Raw genomic sequence first — 22340 nt, forward strand, 5'->3', positions numbered from 1 at the left:
AGAGAAGAAGAGATACTGTACTTCCAGCCCCGGGCATTGATGAACTTGTTAATTTAAACGAATATGCTTTTCTTGCTCTGGCCAGGGTCGAATGATAAGCGGTTGGAATGATTCCGAGCATGGAAGTGATCTTCCAAACAGGGTATAAGATTTGCGTTTTTTGTCAACTCTAGATTTACGTTTTCCGATCATACGCCAGCATAAGGTGACGTTCGCATGTAGAGTCTAAGGAAAGACGACTACAAGGACTCGGGTCGCACAGCCGGCTGCCTCTTGCACTTCCTGGGTTCAGTCACCCAACGTCATTCATTTGTGAATCCGACTTTGCAAAGCTGAGGAAAGCCTTTCATAGTGTCTTGGAGACAGATGCCAAGGATGATGAGGCCCATCCTATTCACGACTTTGACCCCGCGTGCTCGGATAAATTTCTGCTGAAGTCAATCTAAATTTGGATCCATCTAATAATATTGCCCAGATTAGAATTCGAGTCCCGAGGATGTGAGGACTTCCGTATACGGTATCCGGAATTGGAAACAATTTAGAGAGGTTATTCCCTGTTATTCCGGGTCCTGGGTCTGGGCTGTTTGTTTCTCGAAGGACACATTGATTGGCAATCAAAAGGGTAGATTTGCGCCGGATGCGCACTGGAAACATTGCGAGAGATGCGGAAGGTAGAAGTTCCATGTTATTCCCACATATGATGTTTGACATTCATATAACATACACACAACGGATTTTTGGACCCTGAGGGAGTGACATGTACAATCCACCAATCCAGTATCATCTTGTTGTCGGACAGTTGAGAACTTGAGTTTACGCTGGCGCGTCATTGACGCGATACACGTGACCGTGTATGCAACCTAAGCCTATGAGCACTATAAATACGAAGCTGTGGCTGTCGTATCCTTTCTTTCTTTTTCCCTTCATGCAGGTATTGCATTGCTCAGCTTCTGCCTCTACATTATCATCACCTCCATCGTCGCCTGGTTTATTTATAGACTCATCTCCAGCATCCTCTCCCTCCCTAGATCCAATACAGCTCGACTCTTCCCTCGACTTCGAAAACTTTGGCAAACTTGCTGACCCATTTGCTGGAAGCTTCAATTCAACAAGGTCACCACTTCAGTATGAGAAACGTCAGAAAAGACGTGGCACCATTGTCCCTCCGCCAGCAATTCTGAAACGGCCTCGCCGGCATCAGGATATGAGCAACGAGGAGCATCACTTTGACGAGTGTATGCCCCTGCCATTATATTTACAACCTTGCCCAGGGAGAGAGAAGACCGCACACGAGAAGGAGGCTGAGGAATGGGACAGACTAGAAGAAGACATCTATAACCTGCAGATGCGGGTTGTTGACATCTCGTGAGCCTCAATATTCCGTGCCACATCTAAGACCGAAGCTAAATAATAGTAGAGACCGAAGGTTTACATTCATACCAGAAAGTATTATCCAAACTATCAACTGCCTCGTCTACATTCCAGCTCCAGATGATCTTGCGACGTTAGAAATAACCAAAGTGAAGGCTGGCTGCCGTCCTTTTGCGCGATCACAAACAGCACCCGCAAACCCGGGAGGATACCCCCGAGCCTTTGGGGAACGGACTCGAAGTGTGAATGTCACCTCTATGCATGGAATGAAGAACGGCATACACCTTATCCTTTCCAACAATATGATTACCAAGTTACCTCGGAGTATCTGGGATTTAGAGCAGTTGACAGTTCTGAGCTTGCGTGAGTCACTATTTTGTTTACTTCTCTTCGCGAACGGCCCGTAATATGGTCGCTTTTTAGGAAGCAATTACCTGACAGTCTTGCCACCGGAAATTTGTCGCCTAAAGAACCTTGAGGACTTGAATATTGCAAATAACCAGTTGCAATTTGTTCCTTCGGAACTACTGTCGATGAATTTGCGAGTGCTGAATCTACATCCCAATCCATTTCTGGCGGCACCCAACAACTCGGACGATCGGCCCGTTAGTGAGACAATGACTCTTATTGAAGATCGAGCACTTCCTCTCACTGAGTTATTGTATCGTATCTTGGTGTCGCCTGCGCCCTCGACGTTGTTCTCAAAAGGCCGTACAGACACTGTGCTTTCATCGTATCATGACCTGCCCCTCCCACCGACATATTTGATCCCACCTCGGATTGCAGAGACACTGGATGCGTGTCTCCCAGGCTCTGTTTGCCGTAGTGATCTGATGTGCGAAGCACGGGATGATATTAGCATGGGGACATGTGGGAACCCGAGTCATCAAGAGCGTATTTTTGTGAAGCCAGTTGAGCAAAGGTTATCTTGGGAGAAGGTGATCGCCGGACAGAACGCCGGTGGGATGGTGCCCGTCATGTGGAGAGGATGTGAGCACGGGTGCCTTGATTTCCTGGGGGAAGCGAAGGATGTTGCGATGGACGAGGATAGCGAGATAGTGCAGCAGATTGAGCTTGGAGGGTTTCTGGACTTTGAGTAGGATAGTAATGCGTAATGAGCGAGCATTGTACAATATCTAATTTAGCATCACCGCCTGCTGACGTGAGATTCCGCGAGGACCCGCGCAGTCACTTGATGGCCCTCAACTCTCCTCTCGCTTGCTGTCTCGGAGTCCTGGCTGGCTTACTCCGACACTCAAAAAATGCAGCAGTCTGCAGCCACTCACCGCATCTCCCAGCAGTGGACGTCAGCCTCAAAGTGCGGTTACTCATTTCCCAGCCCATGCGCAGACTGCCCCGAGCCATCGTGCTCAACCTCTGACGAGCTTACATCCCTCTGCACTGACCAATGTATCGTCATCGCCTGTACAGATCCAGAACACCGTCCCAACACCCTTACCCGCTGCGATCTTGGCTACGATAATGCCACGCCCCTCTGCCTAGACTGTGACGAGATACAGAATTTTGTAAGTTGGGTGGATCCCATCAGTTGAATTGAATGCATGTCGTTAACCACGTTGGCCAGCTCCAGTGTTGTGATAGTCTGGATAATTGTTATGTTGACCACCCTCGATCAGCACGCCCTCCACACCAGGCGCAAGTCCAACGAGGCAGAGGCCATGATGACTGGGATGCTGCGCTAACTGCCGCACTCTGTAATTGCGAACACATGTCGGAGTTGCACAGTATCTATCCGTCAACAACATCAACGTCATCCTCGCCTCATGACGGTTCTTCTCGAAGTACTCAGCCCCCGCTCACACCAGCTCCTTCTTGTTCTTTAGCCCACCCCTATACATCGATTTCTCAGCCATACTCATCCGTCGTGCCGACGGAGGCCCAACAATTAGGAGATAGTCCCTACACTGAGCCGCAGGACCAGCAGCAGGTCACTCATGCAGGGTCATCCACGACCGCCCCCTTAACGTGCATGTGGGGGAATTGTCAAATGCAATTTCAATCACTTGCTGAGCTCGTCGGACACGTCAATCTTGCTCATCTCTGCAATCACTCGGAACATTCGGGTAGCCAGACAAACTATCCTACTCCCCCTGCTCAGAACTGTGACAATAAGATGCCTTGCCTTTGGGGTGACTGTACTGAAAATCTCATGCCACCGTTTTCACCTGGAGGTGCCACATTGTCTGAGTTTGTCAATCATCTATTTCAAGATCATCTGGGCTTGCACCCTTCCCACTTTGATGGACAGTACGGTGATCTCCAAGTTGATCGTATGCTGGCCGAAATGGCGACGCCCCAGCACTCGGAGCAGAATCAATTTCAAGCACCGCAGCAGGTCCCGTACGGACCGGGGGTCGCAGATTCCACTAATGTTGGGAACCTGAACACGGCGGCACAGAAAAGTAGCGAGGACGAAGCCAATCTTTCAATTTCGCCGCGGGATGCGAGCAGCTCTACTACATCTTCGCCTCGAACCGTAGCATCGACCATCAGTTCTGTTATATCCGTTGGAGAAACACCTAAAAACGACCACGTATGCTTATGGAATGGATGTATGAAATCGTTTGAAACTTGCAACGATTTGATGACCCATATATCCGCTGCACATGTTGGGAGTGGGAAACCTCGATATGACTGTTTGTGGGAAGGGTGCATGAGGAATGGAGACAAAGGCTTTTCGAGTAAACAAAAGATTTGCCGGCACTTACAGGTATTAACTTTGTCTTTCTCAGCTTGACCGGGGTGCTGATATAGACCTTCCTCAGTCACACACGGGCTATAGACCGTTTCAGTGTCCTGATTGTTTACAGAATTTTTCAGAGGCGGCAACTTTGCAGCAACACCGACGAAGACATACTCAAGAAAGTGAGTAATAGTATTCTTTTCTTTTGACCTCGCAAATGAATGTCTTCGAATAATTAGAACCTTATAAATGTGATTTTCCTGGTTGTGGAAAGTCGTTTGCAATCACCGGGGCACTTACTATTCACAAACGAGTACATAACGGGCAAAAACCTTTCAAATGCACATATTGTGGCAGGTGCGTAGACGAAGCCCCTCAGGGTTTTGAGCCTTTAGACTCATTAATTTTCATAAAACAGAGGCTTCGCAGAATCCTCCAATCTATCCAAACATGTGAGAGCCATTTGATTGTTCATGTGAAAATTAAAGCGCTCATATATGTTCGTTCATAGCTGCGTACTCACACTGGAGAAAGACCATACGTCTGTCCTGAACCTGAATGTAGCAAAGCATTTGCACGTCCGGACCAACTCACTCGGCATATGAATGTGCATCGTAATAAAGAACCGGAAATCGCGGTTTCATGAGAATCATCTATGTATTTATGGATTTCTCTACCTCTTTTTGTATATCTGTATATATCCGAGCTACTACTTACTTACGTGTTCTCGTCTGTAACTGCCGATGTTTTAGTAAGGGTTGGTGTAGAAAGTGTGATCGAGTCGGATTTTTATTGGCATAGTTTTTCTCTCTTTGTTTCCGGGGCCGAGAAAAAAAAATCTAGAAGGTGTTGGCTATGGGACGAAGGGCGGACGTTCGGATATGAAGTTGACATGGATAGTTCCGGTTACATCGGATGCCAGTGAGTAGTCATGTAGATAAAATTTTAGGTAACTGTGCTGTACATAACTGTGCTTGAAGTAATACGTAAGTGCTCATTGTGCTGCAACCGTTCCTGAGTGATGTACCGAAAGGTTATTTTCTTTGTCATCTCAGCTTCCTTCAAGTTTCTCTGGCCCTGGCATTGTTGTATACTTGGCGGCTTCTAGCATTACAGATGTTTTTATTTTTAAAAGAGTTGGGGGCGTGGTATGCTAAGTCATATACTGCGGGCTGCGAAAAGGTGGAGTAAGTATTGAAAGGCGCAAGCGAACCTGTGTGTACCTAAGAATTACACGGACGATAGCGAGTGGAGTAATGTTGTGTTGATTATACTGCGATTGATATATTTACATAAATTGCGAAAAAAAAAAACTGATCCCAAGAAAACAAAGAATTGAAGTTTGTTGTGTTTTCAAGAGTCCTTCAATTGAGAAAAGAGGGTAAGGAAGTATTTGTGGATAGAGTGTCCATTCTCAGCGATGGCACCAATAAAACCATCAGGCCGAACAATGATAACGCCACAATTTCTGTTGCCAATATAGGCATCATGAGCATGGCCTCTTCGATCTTCAAGTACAAAATCTGCAAGCGTTGTGGCTTCGTTTGATACCACCCTTCCTGGACGTATTATAATGACGGTATGGATGAGGCCCGTGGGGTAGGTTTGTAAATGCTTGAGCACAGGTAATGGATCAGCCAAGTCGGGAAAGATGAGGACGGTGTGGTAGGATGATCCAAAGACTCTAAACAGAGTGAATGAAGTGCTGAAGAGAGATGAGGGTGTACGGTCGATTAATGCAGGCGCATCAGGCGCACGGTCGCCTGCATGAAGATCGCCATCAAGGCAACTTCGGCCACCATAGGAATCAATATCATTTTGTTCATAGTCATTCATAAACTCGTCTTCTTCCTCTGTTTCTTGATTCCCTTGAAGAATATTTCGCTCATCGAGGACGATAGAACTCCATCGGTAGTTGGCACCAAATTGGAAGAGACTAGAGTTTTTGTCCCAGGGTTTTTCTTGCCCTTCTTTGAAGGTCATGCTCAGGACCTTGGTTGTCTGTTTGAGCATTTCTTCGACGACTGGTAAGCGTTCTTCGGTGAATGTGTCTAAGAGGCTCGGAGATGAGAGCCTTTTCAGGACCAAGGCAAGCTTCCAACCAAGATTGAGAGTGTCTTGAAGACCCGTATTCATCCCTTGACCGCCCGTCGGACTGTTGACATGTGCAGAATCTGCGGAATTAATTTAATTGGAAAGGTGATGGCTGAAACTACTTGCATACCTCCGGCGACGAAAACACGGCGAACACGAAATTTGTTAACCATTCTGATGTTGGGACTGAAAAGAAGACAAAATTAAGTATGGACGTACGGGGGCATGCTAGAAAAGACTGACGTATAGGAGGATATCCATGGGCATTCTCTAAACACCAGGTCAGGACGATTGCCTGTAGCTTCCGTGAGGACTTTGCGAAGCAAATCTTGATTGAAAGCAAGCTCGGCGTGGTTAACGTTCTTCCCCGCCAAAAGAAAATTGAAGAGTCCCGGTTCCTCGGTCGCTCGTAGGCTAGCCCTGAAATAGAATGAGTTAGCGTGAGTGATCTCTTGGCAATTAATTTTACTGACATGAGAGTCGCGGGATCACCCCACATGTGCCAACGCTAAAGAACATAATCGATCAGCCAAAAAGCCAGACGGAAAAAGCATGACACCCACGTTGGGCAATAAACCCTCAACTTTCATGTCACCCACGACAAAGTTATCGATTACCCTCGTTTCTCCGAGGAAACTCAGACCGAGCTGTTTCCTCACAATACCCCTGGCCCCGTCTGTGCCGATCATGTATTCATACGAAGAAATTTCTTCAACACCTTGAGCATCTTGTTCCATACCTCTGACCTGCAGTGTTGCCTGAACATGATCATCAAACTGTTCGAATGATTTCAATTCTGTGCCAAGTTCCACTGTACAGCCGTATCCCGCAAGTGTACTGTGGAGGATATGTTCGACATGATTCTGACCCAACATCATGGGACTTAGCTAGAGCCAAGAAATAAGTACGGGTAGATGAATTTGACAATCATGACGTACATAGGGAACTCTCGGGTTTGGGATTTGGGGAGGGTGCATATCGTATTCTTCGAATGACTCTGGGTCTTCGGCAACATGATATTTCCGGACGCGAGGTGTAGCAATGGCGCGGTGCATGATTTGGTCAATTATTCGAAGTGTGGTGAAAACCTCCAATGAACGAGGCTAGGAAAAAAAGAATAAGAAGCAGGAATGAGAAGGAGGGTATGCACTGACCATTAATCCTGCTCCCCGTTGACCGAGCCGTGGAGCGGAATTTTTTTCAATAATGCGGACTGGAATGTCATTTTGGAGTAGAGAGAGGGCTAGTGTCAAACCAGAAGGGCCTGCGCCGACCTGTGGTCCAGAAACGGGTTGACGAGGACGATGACAATGGGGCGAAAGAGACTCACGATGAGGACCCGGGGACGTCCTGTAACAGCCATGTGAAATGAGTGCACCGATGGAATGGAGTTGGGATTAAGTAGGCTCCGGTACGATATTCTAGGGTCTGGACTGCGGTATGGGCAGGAGATCGGCCTGGCAACATGTACATATATTAATACTTTGATACAGATTTAATTTTATGCAACGTGCAATTCACGCCGGCGGCGGTAAGCGCTTGAGTTTACACTTCAAGATAGGTCTACGACCATGTTGTCTTTTGGGTTCAAGAAGGGGTGTTGTCCGGGTAGGGTAACGACGGACTGTTGAGGTTGCTGGCTGAAAATGCGGATATGTCGTAACTGCTGGACATATTGGAGATCTGTTTGGTCCCATTGGCGAAAGAGAGTGACATTCACAGGATGTGTCAGGTCAGGCACCTCTGGAAGGAGATCTATCAGGCACGATGAGGCAGGTACTGGGAGGACACAATACACACCCATGCCGGTGCGATAAGTTTCGGACTCGACGGCTTTGATGTCCTCGAGATTTGTCACTTTGATGCTCTTTGGCCGGCCCTTTTTCCGGGCGGCGGACTCGAGCTCGAGCTCTTGATCGTGGCGGGCGAGCCACACTTCGCGGATCAGGGCATGGAGGTCGTCGAGGGTAAGGGCGGGGTCGAGAGGGGGCAAGGAATGGAAGAAGAAGCCGTAAAAGTCGACTAGGGCATGCAGATAAGAGCCGACGTAATTAAAAAAAAAAAGGGATGCGCTTACGGCGAGAGGTTTGTTTCTGGGCGCGCTTTGAGGAGAGAGCGTGCAGTTTTGCGACGCGGAGAGATTTTCTGGCGAGCTGGTCGGCCTTGCGCGAGTTGGGATGGAATATTTTTTCTTTCTTCATGATCGTGGTGGGAACTTAGCAACTTGCAATGTCCACCCACAACAACGCCCAGCAGACTCTCGACAGTCAGTTTTCTTGTTTTTTTTTTACTTGATTGCTTTGCTTTGTGCTATGTTATTTTCCATCTGACTGACTTGCTGCAGTCCTGCACGACATCTCCCAGCTCCTCAACACACAGCTCGACAAAGAGACCCTTGCAACGTGCATAGGCATGATCGAGACCGGCGTTAATCCTGATGCGCTCGCTGTCTGTTCTGTTCTTCCTCCCTGTTCACCGTGCTGATCGGCCTTCGCAGGCCGTCATCCTCGAGCTCCGCCGTGAAAATGCAGCGCTCACAAAGCAGCCAAGCCGCACTCGCTAGTTTACTTAGAGTACATGATCTAGTGTAGCAATACATGATGCTTGATGTGTCCAAATACCACTCTTCTCCCCCACCACCACCACCTTTCCCTCCTCCGTCACTCCTCACCTCCCCACTCTCGTTGTCGTCGTCGCTGACGGTCTCCTGTTCATTCTGCCGTAACTCCTCCATGTCCTCCCGAACCCTTCAGCCTTCAGAATATGAGATACAGCGTGAAGTAGAGGCCCTCCGCGACATCAGACGTCGTTCCACCACTCCCGGCGCCCTCACAATCGACCCCGACCTCCCCATCCAAGCTCCAATATCCTCCTCGACCTCCAGAGCTAGGCCAGCCGGATCCCCGACTTCACCACACAGGTCTCCCAGCAGTTCTTCTGGCAGCTCCTTTACCAGGTCCTCTTCCGATCGTAGCAGTCATGGCGCTAGCAGCACCGAATCCGTCGGCGGCGATGCATCGTCCGCCAGTGCAACGGACGATCCCTTCCACCTCTTCTGGGTCCCTGCAAGTGTTCACCCAGAGATCGCTCCCGCTGAATTTCGTGCCTTTCTCAAAGAACATGCACGCACCGTTCCCCCATCCGAAGGTGGTGGTGACCTTACTCGGGTGCCCTCTGCTGCTTCCTCTTCTTCGGCTCTCGGACGCAAACGGTCTATGCTTCGAAGGCAATACCAGCCTCGTGAAAATGACGGTATTGAACAAGAAACCATAGTTCCCCTCAGGCGCAACCGCACCTACCTTCATAACCCAGTTACCCAAATCACCTTCACTGATCTACAGCGACTCGAGCAGCTTGCCGAAGAGGCCTCCGAGAGTGATGATCCCTCAAAACTCAGGACCCTTCTCAGGAGAAGCCTCAGTCTAAACCTCCCGCCTTCAGGTTCGTTCTATTCGATGAAGAGCTATCGTGTGCTCATTTCCTCTATCATACAGCCGTCGACAGGATGGGCAGCCCAACTGAGATGGGCGACGAAGCCGATGCTCCCATCATCGTTCCCCCACCTGGAAATATCCTTCGTCGCGCCGCTCGCACTAAAATCAGAAAACCTGGGCTTCCGGGAGACGGAAATGGCCACCGATTTGGGAGTTCGAAAAGAGGATTAAGGGCAGCGACTCTTCCACCCGCTGCGGATCAACGTACTTCCAGCGACTTCTCTTCGAGCGATCATGGAGACACTTCCGTCGAAACGGAATCCACTCCTCAACGTCGCCAAACATTTTCCGACGAGGGTTTAACTAACCAAAGGCCTGACTCGTACAGTGACGAAACGTTGATATTCGATGCTTACGCCCGAGATGAGGAAGACGAACAGACTATCTACACTCCCAACATGGCAGCGTCGCCACCGCTGCAATCACCATCACCCCCAGCATCACCTCCCCGCGATCCGCAATCATCTCGACAAACTCCCGAAGCACCACAGTTAGCCTTGCCTGAGATACAGACTCAACTTCTTGATGCTTTTGGTCCAGTCCTTCAGCAACCTCTGACACAAGAACCAGAGAATGAGGATCGACCTTCTACGTCTTCCCGGACACCTTCGCCACCTGCAGCTGTAGATGGCTACCCCCAGAACGACCTAGAAGTGGCTCCTCCCCACCCGTCGCCCGTCCAACATCCACCGCAACCATCCCCTCCATCGATAGCCCAACAAGTGGCACCGCAGATTGCTCCTGCCCAGCCCGAACATTCGACTCAACCACACCAAACACAAGCCCATCCACCCCGTCAATCCGCTCCGTCTCGGAGAGAAAAGGACAAAAAGGGTCTGTTCGGAATCTGGGGCGGCGACAAAACTAGTAAAAAGTCCAAGCAGGACAAGGAGAAGGAAAACAGAGAACGACCGGACAAAGAAAAAGACTCCGGCTTTTTTGGCGCTTTGTTTGGAGGATCGAAGAAGAAGCAAGACTCTGATATTACGCCATCAATGGTCGGAGGAACCGCTGGACGAGAGGCTGCTCAGGCACTTCTCGGAGCTTCTAAGTCGTCAAAGAATTATGTCCCTCCTCCATCTCCTGGATTAGTTCAAGGGGCAAATCCTTATGCGCGTTATCCTATACACGTGGAAAGGGCCATCTATAGGTTGAGCCATATCAAACTCGCGAATCCCCGCCGACCGTTATATGAACAAGTTCTAATCAGTAATTTGATGTTCTGGTACCTGGGTGTCATCAATAAACCTCAGAACCCTTCACCCTCAGTGCAAGATCAGCCTAACGGTGTGGCGGCGACAGCGGGCTCGGATGAGGCAGTTCACACTAATGCACAGGATACCGATGCAGATCAAGAGTTGCGGGAGAAGGAACGGTTGGAACAAGAGCAAAGGGAAAGGCTGGAAAAGGAGGCGCTGGAAAGGCTAGAAAGGGAAAAAGAGCTGGAGATGAAGAAGAAAGAGTCTGGTAAAAGGGGTTCACTAACAAAAACGCCTACCGGCGGTGTGGGTGGGCGACGGGCAGAGATGCCAGTCAGAGGGCCCCAGTATGAAATGCAACATCGTGTCATGGAACAGGAATATGGGAATTATAATATGCCCTCAAACCAGCAAACGGGACGGGGACCTGCTTCAACTAACGGAGCTGGTGGTCATTCGTACCACCGACAGCAACCCCAGCAATATCAGAATTCATCACCCAAACCTGTATCGCCGCAGCCTGCCCGTGGTGCCGAGCAGCCGTTTTACGACGGCAAGCAGAAGACGCTACCCCCGGGAGCGATGGCACCGACAGAACAGTGGGCACCACCAAATAACGTCCAGCGACAACGGAGCCCCTCTCCAAAAAGGTCGCGAACACCTCCGGCTAATTTTGCTCCAATGCAGCAAAAACACAACGCATCGTTACCACAAGATGGATTCGGTGGGGTGGGAGGTCGACCTGGACGCTCGCTATCGGCCACTGCTATACCGGCTCACCAGGTAAATGGCGCGAAAGCACGGAAAGGGTCAAGTGTGCATGCCATCAACCCAAGTTCACAGCCGCATATGAGACGACCAAAGTCAAATGAAGCTGGTAGTGGAGAAGAAGAGGATCTGCCGCTTGCAACTCTTTGGCAGCAACAGCGAAGGGTCGTTTAATATATCATGAAGTAATGGACTGCGATGGAAGTTGTAGTAGCTGGGACCTTTATAGTCGTTGTCCAAGGAGCACATGTTTTCTTCTCCCTCATTTTATTTAGACACTACCCCCTTAATCCAGAAACAGAAACGCTTATTGTTGGGCAAATAGCATGCTTAAATATTTTCCCTCTAATGACGCTGGTTTCTTTATTCCCTTTTTCCATCTTCTATTTCCTCTGCTTTCTCTTTTCTTCTTTTCAGGTTCTCCGGTTTTGAGAGACTGTCGTCGTTCTGATTGAGACTTGGTGGTGCCCTATATAATTTACACCACCATCTGCTCAAATTATTGACAATGACTATTGACGGCATGGCTTCACCACTATATACCGACACAATGCTATGCTGGAGTTTACCAATAGATATGTATTGCATTTCATTTTCTCGAGGTTTTGGGCAGTTGGCTCAGTCGACAGGTTAGTGGCGCCTACAGGGTGGAAGTGTGATGAACTTGATGTATGTGAGCCTGAGGGGCATCATTTGGTAAAGATTAGTCCCGTAGCTCTAAGGCTTTCAGCGGTCGGTAGTTCTCAGATCGGTAGGAAGGAGACGACCTGCGAGCTGCGGTAGTACAACACGTGGTCATCAGATTCAGAGTAAATCGTTATGGATGTACGATGGTGTTTGTTTGTTCACTCGACCACAACTACATTTATTGCACGGTATGTAGATTCAACCTACAAAGGGGACCGTTTCAGCTAAGACTTATCTGGCTCAGCGATGATTCTCCTGGAAGTAAGCCTGAGGTTGAAGCCCCTAATAACCCTCACTTGGCTCATGGGATGTAATTTGCTTGCAGCCTCATAACACGATCATTCAAACTACCCTCTTAGACAAGATCGCAAAGTTTGTCCATGGCGTGTTTACTCTTGTTCTGTCACTTCACAATATATGTCTAGGCCTTCGACCCTCGATGTCCAGTTCGTTGATTTCGATGGCGTACGCTTCCATTTAACATCGGGAGATAAGAAGACTATGATACTGCTGTCTATGAACATCCGATGTTGGGACGAACTGGCCAGATACGGTGCTGTGGATATTTTGAAACGAGAATACGGGGCGTTGGTGTTAGACCAACCTGAGAATGAGTATAATGTTAGCTTGATGATCGACTTGGAGCAAGTCCCGCAGGATCCTGGTGAGTTTAGACTCGATTAGATTATATTTGGGGAGCTGACAATGAACTATTCAGAATCGCGGGATGCATTCGTAATGTCGATTGCGATGTTAAAGAGAAATGCACTATCTGCAACTTTCGAGCGTGCATTCCAGGAACAGAAGGAGTTGGAGACGTCTGGAGGAAAGGCAGAACTGATGGAAATCCATTACCGGGACGAAGAAGCTATCTACGTCCAGGCTTCGCCCGACAGAGTTACCGTCATTTTCTCTACCATCTTCAGAGAGGAGACAGACCGCATCTTTGGCAAAGTGTTCTTGCAGGTGAATATGAATAAATGGTTTCCCTATATTACGGCGGCACTCGATTTCTGATGTTGAATCTGGATAGGAATTCGTTGATGCTCGTAGGCAACCATCGATTCAGAATGCGCCTCAGGTTCTCTACACGAATCGCGATCCTCCCCTTGAAATTCGTCATATCGCAGGTCTGAGAAGTACTGAAGACACAGGCTATGTCACCTTTGTACTCTTTCCTCGGCATTTCTCAAAACCCGATGTGGCGGCTGCGACGATATCACACATCCAGTTGTTCCGTGATTATTTGCATTATCACATCAAGTGTTCTAAGGCGTACATGCACTCTCGCATGCGGGCTCGGGTGACAGAATTCCAGAAAGTATTGAATCGTGCCAAGGCAGAAGTGGCCACGGGTGAAAAGAAGACGGTTAGGTGAGTGTCTATATTGACTCCTGGCGTCCAGCAGTATCTGATTGATATTCGGTTTAGTGGGCGGACGATGGTCCATCGGTAGACGGGCTGCTTATGAATGTATTACTTTGGAGTCCCGGATGTTCGGGGATATCAATTCAAATTTCGTTCGAGTAGTATGTAACAAATAGAACCAAACACTGTCGAAAAGTTTAATTCCGGTGTGAACTCGACGTGCAACTTTTCCTTGTTACTGTAGGACCTTCATACTTACCCACCTATCTTAATGGTTCGTGTACTATAAACTCTTTCAATGTTGATACTGAACTCAATTTCATAGGCTGCCCAAGCAACTTTCAGGTCCATCAAGTCCGTCATCCCTCTGTTTGACCGCGTCCTCGTCCAGCGTTTCAAACCTGATACAGTGCGCTTTTGAGTCTTGCTGTTCCTTCACCTCCAGTTGACTCACGCGACTCCGTTCATTAGAAAACTGCTTCTGGTATCCTCCTTCCCAGCTCTGTCACCAACAACCCCCTACCCGAGGCTACCGTTATTGCTGTTGGTCCAGGCGCTCCTGACAAGAATGGCAAAGTAGTCCCGACGAGCGTACAATCTGGTGACCGCGTGCTTCTTCCTGGGTGGGGAGGGAATCCCATCAAAGTTGGTGAAGAGGTGCGTCTTTTATATTTGTTTCGACCGTGGAATGTATCTTGACGCTGGTGATTAGGAATATTTCCTCTTCAAAGACTCTGAAATCTTGGCTAAGATCAAAGAGTAAATTGCACGGCTTGCATTGGTAGAGGCGAGGAGCGGACACTTTCTTCGGGCCGGTATTGTCTGCTCCTCCGTGAAAAGTCGGCTTAGATCCCACTGCATAAAGTTATACGCGTCTGTTACATTTCAAAAATCTAGCATAAATCTCCACTCAGCAATATAACTAATTTCTTGACTTTGAACTTTCTGGGGCAATATCGTGGATGAACATGGGGGGCTGAGGTAATCCATCACCATCACTGATTTTTGGGGACCCCAGCGGAGGAAGCGGCTAAGGTCAAGAACAAACCTTCTTCCTCTCTTCCTTCTTCCATTTCCCCCTCCCAGTGCAGCTTCACACCAGCTGTATCTAATGTCTGTATATGACCATTCCAGAGTGCAACACTTCATTGGTAAACCGATTATAATATCTCCACTCCCGTCCCCCAATTCATTTTTTCTTCCAGGTGGTAACTCTCTCGACAAGGCTCCGCCTAGTAGTGTCAAAAACTTCGTCCAGTCGCACGGTGGACACACTGTGATCACAAAAGTACGCGTATCTTCAATATCTATGTCTCGATCGGCTTGCTCATTCATATCTTGCGGTTCCATAGGTCCTCATCGCCAATAATGGTGCGTTGGTGCCACTCTGCACATCCGCTCACAAAACTAATCCTTGACTTAGGAATTGCTGCTGTAAAAGAGATTCGCTCAATTCGGCAATGGAGCTACGAAACTTTTGGTGGCGACCGCGAGATCGAGTTTACGGTGATGGCCACTCCCGAAGATCTCAAAGTCAATGCTGAATATATTCGCATGGCCGATCGCTATATTGAAGTACCAGGTGGATCGAATAACAACAATTATGCAAACGTCGATCTCATCGTTGATGTCGCCGAGCGTGCTGGTGTTCATGCCGTTTGGGCCGGTTGGGGCCATGCCTCCGAAAACCCGAAGCTACCAGAGTCTCTTGCTGCGAGCAAACACAAGATCGTTTTCATAGGTCCTCCAGGGACTGCTATGCGCAGCTTAGGTGACAAAATTTCAAGTACCATCGTTGCACAGAGTGCGGATGTTCCTACTATGTCCTGGTCCGGTACAGGGATTACAGAAACTGTTCTAAGTGAGGCCGGCTATGTGACTGTTCCGGACAGTGTGTATGCTCAAGCTTGCGTGGAAACTGTTGAGGACGGCTTGAAACGTGCGGAACAAATTGGATGGCCAGTCATGATCAAGGCCAGTGAAGGTGGAGGAGGAAAGGGTATTCGTAAAGTCGAACGCCCAGATCAGTTCAAAAATGCTTTCCATGCTGTTGAAGGAGAGATCCCAGGTGCGCTTCCGGGCCACCGAGACCACTTGTATTATCCTAACCCATGGTAGGGTCGCCCATTTTCATTATGAAGCTCGCAGGACAGGCTCGTCACTTGGAAGTTCAGCTCCTGGCAGATCAGTATGGAGATGCGATTTCCCTTTTTGGTCGCGACTGTTCTGTTCAACGTCGCCACCAGAAGATCATAGAAGAGGCACCTGTGACTATCGCAAACGAAGATACATTTGAACGCATGGAGCAGGCTGCTGTTCGTCTCTCAAAGCTTGTTGGTTATGTTAGTGCCGGTACCGTGGAATGTATGTTTTTTTTTGCTTGTGTTATTTCCCGATGTGTTCGTCTCATTCCACTGCGTCACAGATCTCTATAGCCACGAGGATGACTACTTTTACTTCCTTGAGCTTAACCCTCGTCTTCAAGTCGAGCACCCCACTACAGAAATGGTCACGGGTGTCAACCTTCCCGCTGCTCAACTACAGATTGCTATGGGTATCCCCCTTCACCGGATCCGGCATATTAGAACCTTTTATGGTGTCGCTCCGACAGGGTCCTCCGAAATCGACTTTGATATGACAAAGCCCGAATCGAATCAGTTGCAACGCAAACCTAAACCAAAGGGACATGTTGTCGCGGTTCGTATCACAGCCGAAAATCCTGATGCCGGGTTCAAGCCATCTTCGGGCTCCCTTCAAGAACTCAACTTTCGCTCGAGCACTAACGTTTGGGGCTACTTCTCTGTTGGTACCGCTGGTGGCCTTCATGAGTTCGCTGACTCCCAATTTGGTCACATCTTTGCTTACGGCGAAGATCGAAGCGAATCTCGAAAGAACATGATCATTGCATTGGGAGAGCTTAGCATTCGTGGTGACTTTCGCACCACTGTTGAGTATCTTATCAAACTCCTCCAGTTGGAGGCATTCAAAGATAATAAATTCACTACGGGCTGGCTCGACTCGCTTATCAGCAACAAACTCACCGCTGATCGTCCCGACTTTACCCTTGCCGTCGTCTGTGGGGCGGTTACCAAAGCTCATATTGCTTCCGAAGCATGCTGGTATGAGTACAAGCGCATCCTTGACAAAGGTCAAGTCCCTGCTCGCGACGTCTTGAAGACTGTATTCGGCGTCGATTTCATATATGAAAATGTTCGCTATTCTTTCACTTGCGCTCGCTCTTCAGTCACCACTTGGACTCTTTATCTTAACGGCGGGCGTACCATGGTCGGTGCTCGTCCTCTGGCCGATGGTGGTCTCCTAGTTCTCTTGGATGGCCGCAGCCACACTATCTACTGGCGCGAAGAGGTCGGCGCCCTTCGTTTGATGATCGATTCAAAGACCTGTCTCATTGAGCAGGAGAACGATCCTACTCAACTTCGAAGTCCGAGTCCTGGTAAACTGGTACGGTACTTTGTCGACAGTGGGGATCATATCAATGCTGGTGAACAATATGCTGAAATCGAGGTTCGTAATTTTTTTTAGTATGTTAGAATGGAATTACTTAGCCTCTTCCAGGTCATGAAGATGTATATGCCCCTCGTCGCATCCGAAGATGGTATTGTACAACTAATCAAACAACCTGGAGTCAGTCTTGAGCCCGGGGACATCCTCGGTATCCTGACTCTCGATGACCCGGCTCGGGTGAATCACGCCAAGCCGTTTGATGGGCTCCTCCCTCCTCTAGGCACTCCAGGACTCATCGGAAATAAACCGCACCAACGTCTCAGTTACGCTTTGGGTGTCCTAAATGATATACTGGATGGTTACGATAACCAGTCCATCATGGCTGGTACTTTCAAGGACCTTGTCGCTGTCCTTCATGATCCCGCACTTCCCTATGACGAAACCAACTCAGTGCTCTCCTCGCTCTCCGGTCGCATTTCACCCAAGCTGGAGGAAAGCATTCGTTCTGCTATGGATGCTGCAAAGGCTAAGGGAGATGGTCGCGAGTTCCCTGCTGGACGCATTAAGAAGGCTCTTGAGCACCACATAATTGCTGAAGTTCCTGCTGCTGATAAGTCAAAAGTGCGCATGCAACTATCCGTTCTATTCGAGATTGCAGAGCGTCACCTTGGTGGCGCCAAGGGCCATGAAATTTCGGTTTTGGCCAATCTCCTTGGACGGTATGAGGCCACTGAAAAATTGTTCGGCGGGAGCATCGAAGCTCGCGTTCTTGCCCTTCGCGAACAATACAAGGATGATTTGGATAAGGCCATAGGTTTTGTTTTGAGCCACATCAAGGCCCAAAGCAAGGTCAAACTAGTGCTCACTATCCTTGACTATATAAAATCCTCAGGAATAAGCGTTTCGAACCCAGAGAGTCGACTCTACAAGGTTTTACAGGATCTTGCTGCCCTAGAAGCCAAGTAGGTGATTTTATTTTGCAACATGCTACAAATTTACCCATTATCACAGGTCCTCGACCGCCGTTTGTCTCAAGGCTCGAGAAGTTCTTATACTCGGTCAGATGCCTTCACATGAGGAGCGCCGCATCCAAATGGAGACTGTTCTCAAGAACTCTGTTTCAAATAACTATTACGGTGAAGCTGGCCAATCTGGGAACAGGTCGCCTTCTGCGGATGTTCTCAAGGAGTTGAGCGACTCCCGCTATACCGTCTTCGACGTTCTTCCGAGTTTCTTCAGTCACTCGGATCCCTTGGTCACCCTTGGTGAGCCTTTTGTTTTCAATCGGCATATTCGAGTCTAATCTTTTCCCCTAGCGGCCTTTGAGGTTTACGTGCGCCGCGCATATAGGGCATATAGTCTCCTGTCCATCGATTACGAAGAAGGCGACACTTTGGATGATGGAGAAGTTCCCAATATCTTAACTTGGCGCTTCAACCTTGGCCAATCTCATTCACCCCCTTCAACGCCTCGATTTGGCCCTAGGTGATTCCTTTATTTTTTCAGTTTCCAAGTTCTTGAAACTAAAATTCTTGCTCAAGTTCAAGTCACGCTAGGCAAGGATCCGTCAGTGATCTGACTTATATGATCAGTCGCCATCAGTCACAACCTGTCCGCGTTGGCGCCATTGCCTCTTTCCCTAATCTGAAAGCACTTGTTAAAGGATTCTCGAAAGTTATGGCGACGCTTCCGGTCTTCGACTACGAGGATTTCAAGGAACGATATGGATCGGATGTGCAGCCGCCAAACGTCCTGAATATCGCTTTACGCGTTTTCCGTGAAGAGGATGACCTTCCTGAGAGCGAGTGGGTTGAGAAACTGATCAAGTTTGCCAATGATCATACCGAGACGCTCACGCATAAGGGTGTTCGCCGTGCTACATTCCTTATCTGCCGACCAACCCTCTATCCTACCTATTATACGCTCCGCGAGATGAACGGTGTATGGGGTGAAGAGAAAGCTATTCGTAACACTGAACCCGCTCTCGCCTTCCAACTCGAGCTGAGCCGCCTTTCCAATTACACCTTGAAGCCTGTTTTCGTCGAGACAAAACAAATCCATGTTTATCACGCTGTTGCCCACGAAAACCAGCTAGATAACAGGTTCTTCGTTCGCGCTCTTGTCCGTCCTGGACGCCTCCGTGGTGCCATGAGCACAGCGGAATACTTAATTTCCGAAACGGATCGTCTCGTCACTGGCATTCTCGATGCTCTGGAAATTGTCAGCTCTCAGTATCGTAATGCAGACTGCAACCATATCTTCATGAACTTCGTCTACAACCTTGCTGTCACTTATGACGATGTGTTGGCCGCTATTTCAGGTTTCATTGAGCGCCACGGTAAGCGTCTCTGGCGCTTACATGTCACAGGCTCCGAGATTCGCCTTTCTCTCGAAGATAAAGAAGGCAATGTTACTCCCATCCGTTGCATCATTGAAAACGTCTCGGGTTTCATTGTAAATTACCACGGCTATCAAGAGATCACTACTGATCGAGGCACCACTATGCTTAAATCCATCGGCGAAAAAGGGTCACTCCATCTTCAACCCGTCCATCAGTCGTACCCAACCAGAGAATCTCTACAGCCCAAGCGTTATCAGGCTCACCTGAACGGGACTACCTATGTCTACGACTTCCCTGAACTCTTCTCCAAAGCCCTTCAGAATTTCTGGCAGAAAGTACGCACCGCCAATCCTAATGTGGTCTTCCCGAAGACCTACTTGGAGTCTAAGGAACTTGTCCTCGATGAGCTTGACCAGCTCGTTGAAGTTGATAGGGCTCCAGGCAACAATACTTTTGGCATGGTCGCTTGGGTGTTCACTCTCTTCACACCGGAATACCCTCACGGACGTCGAGTCGTAGTTGTTGCCAACGATATTACATTCAAGATTGGGTCCTTTGGTCCCGAGGAAGACCAATTTTTCTATCATGTCACTCAATACGCTCGTGAACAAGGTTTACCTCGAATCTATCTCTCCGCCAATTCCGGTGCTCGCATCGGTGTGGCTGAAGAGCTTCTACCTTTGTTCTCTGTCGCTTGGATTGACGACAAGCATCCCGAGAAAGGGATCAACTATCTCTATCTGACTCCAGACAATCTAATTGAAATTGAACAGAAGGGCAAGGACATTGTCCATGTCGAAGAAATTCAGGATCAAGGCGAACGGCGCTTTAAGATCACTGATATTATTGGGCTCCAGGATGGCCTCGGAGTTGAATCTCTCAAGGGGTCGGGTTTGATTGCGGGTGAAACTTCTCGAGCATACGATGATATATTCACTATCACTCTTGTCACCGCCCGATCAGTGGGTATTGGTGCTTATCTCGTCCGTTTAGGAGAACGTGCCGTTCAAGTTGAAGGCCAGCCCATTATTCTCACTGGTGCTGGTGCCCTTAACAAGGTCCTTGGTCGTGAGGTCTACACTTCTAATCTACAACTTGGCGGTACCCAAATCATGTTCAAAAACGGCGTGTCCCATCTTACTGCTGGTAGTGACCTCCAAGGTGCCACTCAAATACTTGAATGGCTCTCATATGTTCCTGAGTTCAAAGGTGCTCCATTGCCGATCTGGGAGACAGTAGACTCCTGGGATCGTGACATCGAATACATACTCCCCAAAACGCCTTACGATCCCAGGTGGTTCATTGAAGGCAAACATGACGAGACGTCTGGTCAGTGGAAGAGCGGCTTCTTTGACAAGGGATCATTCCAAGAAACTTTGAATGGTTGGGCGCAGACCGTGGTAGTCGGTCGAGCTCGCCTCGGCGGTATTCCCATGGGTGTCATCGCTGTTGAGACCCGTACCATCGAGCGAATTGTTCCTGCTGACCCTGCCAACCCTGCCTCCTTTGAACAGCGCATCATGGAGGCCGGTCAAGTGTGGTATCCCAATTCCGCTTACAAAACCGCGCAGGCCATCTTCGACTTCAACCGCGAAGGTCTTCCTCTTATCATCTTTGCGAACTGGCGTGGTTTCTCAGGTGGCCAGCAAGATATGTATGATGAAATTCTCAAGCAAGGTTCCAAAATCGTCGATGGACTGTCAAGCTACAAACAACCAGTCTTCATTTACATTGTCCCGAACGGTGAACTTCGTGGTGGTGCATGGGTTGTACTCGATCCTGCTATCAACCCTGAGCAGATGGAAATGTACGCCGATGCTGATGCTCGTGCTGGTGTCCTCGAACCTGAGGGTATCGTAGAGATCAAACTGCGACGGGATAAAATCCTCAGGATGATGGAGCGGCTGGACAGCGAATATAGCATGCTTGTTCGCCAAAGTAAGGACTCTTCAAAGTCAGATGAAGAGCGTGCCACCGCTACGGCCGCTATTGCTCAACGCGAACAACTTCTGCAGCCCAGCTACAAGCAGATCGCCCTTCTATATGTTGACTTGCACGAGTGAGTAACTTCATAGTTCATCTTCTGTACCCTTATTGACCCATGTTATAGTCGTATTGGTCGCATGGAAGCTAAGGGCTGTGCCAAGCCTGCTGAATGGAAAAACGCTCGGCGCTTCTTCTACTGGGCTGTTCGTGCTCGTGTGGCCCGTTCGGCAGCCCTTGAATCCCTTGCTGAAGCTAACCCTGATACAACATACGATGACCGTCTCCGCTTGTTGACGAGCCTTACTGGAACCGTACCTCCTGCCAATTACGAAGAGGAAGCTGCCGCTCTCGAGAAGCTCGATCTCACCGCAACGATTGCCCAACTCAAGGCTGACCAACTTGCGCACCGCTTAGTAGACTTGACCAAGGAAGACCGCAAAGTAGTTCTTGATGGCTTCCTTCGCTTCACAGATGAGCTTTCGGAAGACGAGCGCGCTACAGTTATCAACGCTTTGCAAGGTGCCCCTCGATCACCAGGTTGGTCATCTTATTGATACTTTTTAAAGTTTATCAAACTGACTGACAATGTTCTAGTTCCTACTTATGCTAATGCTAATGTCTCTTAGAGGCGTAGATCTAGATATACCTATAGTCATAAATACCTCTCTTACATTGCACGTATAGCTTCTTTCATATGTACTTCACACCGCTTTTAGTAATAGTTCCCGAAAATGGAATTCCGTACATGAACTCTAATTATAAACGCTGGTTGGCCTGAGAATCATGGTGATCTTTAAATTATCTAATCTCACTTGTGGGTTCGCTTCTTCGATTAAGCATCCTTACTGGGTACCCCTTCAACC

The 22340-nt window shown here is 48.7% G+C and overlaps 9 protein-coding genes across 9 annotated transcripts; 6 read left to right on the forward strand and 3 right to left on the reverse strand.

Annotated features, from left to right (window-relative positions):
* The first annotated feature begins 928 nt into the window (after positions 1-928).
* Positions 929-2538, forward strand: AGABI2DRAFT_193336 (hypothetical protein). The gene is made up of 3 exons (XM_006461927.1): positions 929-1365; positions 1418-1734; positions 1795-2538. The coding sequence occupies exons 1-3, from the start codon at positions 1205-1207 to the stop codon at positions 2469-2471; spliced, it is 1155 nt and encodes a 384-aa protein (XP_006461990.1). The 5' UTR covers positions 929-1204; the 3' UTR covers positions 2472-2538.
* Positions 2539-3676: 1138 nt separating this feature from the next.
* AGABI2DRAFT_206111 (hypothetical protein) lies at positions 3677-4721 on the forward strand (the record flags this gene model as incomplete). The annotated part of the gene is made up of 5 exons (XM_006461928.1): positions 3677-4102; positions 4158-4257; positions 4315-4432; positions 4494-4527; positions 4587-4721. The coding sequence occupies 5 exons, from the start codon at positions 3677-3679 to the stop codon at positions 4719-4721; spliced, it is 813 nt and encodes a 270-aa protein (XP_006461991.1).
* Positions 4722-5428: 707 nt separating this feature from the next.
* On the reverse strand, positions 5429-7608 carry AGABI2DRAFT_186076 (hypothetical protein; the record flags this gene model as incomplete). The annotated part of the gene is made up of 8 exons (XM_006461929.1): positions 7500-7608; positions 7324-7443; positions 7108-7272; positions 6733-7056; positions 6643-6677; positions 6413-6589; positions 6300-6355; positions 5429-6249 (listed from the first exon to the last, which is right to left on the reverse strand). The coding sequence occupies exons 1-8, from the start codon at positions 7530-7532 to the stop codon at positions 5429-5431; spliced, it is 1731 nt and encodes a 576-aa protein (XP_006461992.1). The 5' UTR covers positions 7533-7608.
* Positions 7609-7623: 15 nt separating this feature from the next.
* AGABI2DRAFT_223112 (hypothetical protein) lies at positions 7624-8548 on the reverse strand. The gene is made up of 3 exons (XM_006461930.1): positions 8247-8548; positions 7970-8191; positions 7624-7912 (listed from the first exon to the last, which is right to left on the reverse strand). The coding sequence occupies exons 1-3, from the start codon at positions 8368-8370 to the stop codon at positions 7722-7724; spliced, it is 537 nt and encodes a 178-aa protein (XP_006461993.1). The 5' UTR covers positions 8371-8548; the 3' UTR covers positions 7624-7721.
* AGABI2DRAFT_136871 (hypothetical protein) lies at positions 8549-8781 on the reverse strand. The gene has a single exon (XM_006461931.1). The coding sequence runs from the start codon at positions 8766-8768 to the stop codon at positions 8598-8600; it is 171 nt and encodes a 56-aa protein (XP_006461994.1). The 5' UTR covers positions 8769-8781; the 3' UTR covers positions 8549-8597.
* A 120-nt stretch (positions 8782-8901) lies between these two features.
* AGABI2DRAFT_151605 (hypothetical protein) lies at positions 8902-11804 on the forward strand (the record flags this gene model as incomplete). Its single annotated transcript, XM_006461932.1, has 2 exons — positions 8902-9610; positions 9664-11804. The coding sequence occupies 2 exons, from the start codon at positions 8902-8904 to the stop codon at positions 11802-11804; spliced, it is 2850 nt and encodes a 949-aa protein (XP_006461995.1).
* A 661-nt stretch (positions 11805-12465) lies between these two features.
* Positions 12466-13883, forward strand: AGABI2DRAFT_193342 (hypothetical protein). The gene is made up of 7 exons (XM_006461933.1): positions 12466-12505; positions 12562-12578; positions 12643-12689; positions 12743-12981; positions 13036-13283; positions 13351-13691; positions 13749-13883. The coding sequence occupies exons 2-7, from the start codon at positions 12564-12566 to the stop codon at positions 13771-13773; spliced, it is 915 nt and encodes a 304-aa protein (XP_006461996.1). The 5' UTR covers positions 12466-12505; positions 12562-12563; the 3' UTR covers positions 13774-13883.
* A 126-nt stretch (positions 13884-14009) lies between these two features.
* Positions 14010-14626, forward strand: AGABI2DRAFT_223122 (hypothetical protein; the record flags this gene model as incomplete). Its single annotated transcript, XM_006461934.1, has 3 exons — positions 14010-14094; positions 14157-14342; positions 14398-14626. Coding segments are annotated over 3 exons (322 nt in total), but the record flags the coding sequence as incomplete, so codon positions are not given.
* A 170-nt stretch (positions 14627-14796) lies between these two features.
* AGABI2DRAFT_206128 (hypothetical protein) lies at positions 14797-22233 on the forward strand (the record flags this gene model as incomplete). Its single annotated transcript, XM_006461935.1, has 12 exons — positions 14797-14836; positions 14891-14973; positions 15038-15056; positions 15109-15753; positions 15804-16049; positions 16111-17210; positions 17262-18112; positions 18162-18415; positions 18467-18635; positions 18692-21550; positions 21602-22014; positions 22072-22233. The coding sequence occupies 12 exons, from the start codon at positions 14797-14799 to the stop codon at positions 22101-22103; spliced, it is 6711 nt and encodes a 2236-aa protein (XP_006461998.1). The 3' UTR covers positions 22104-22233.
* Positions 22234-22340: the final 107 nt, after the last annotated feature.

The sequence above is a fragment of the Agaricus bisporus genome, assembly GCF_000300575.1.
Source record: "Agaricus bisporus var. bisporus H97 unplaced genomic scaffold AGABI2scaffold_6, whole genome shotgun sequence".
Classification (NCBI taxonomy): Eukaryota; Fungi; Basidiomycota; class Agaricomycetes; order Agaricales; family Agaricaceae; genus Agaricus; species Agaricus bisporus.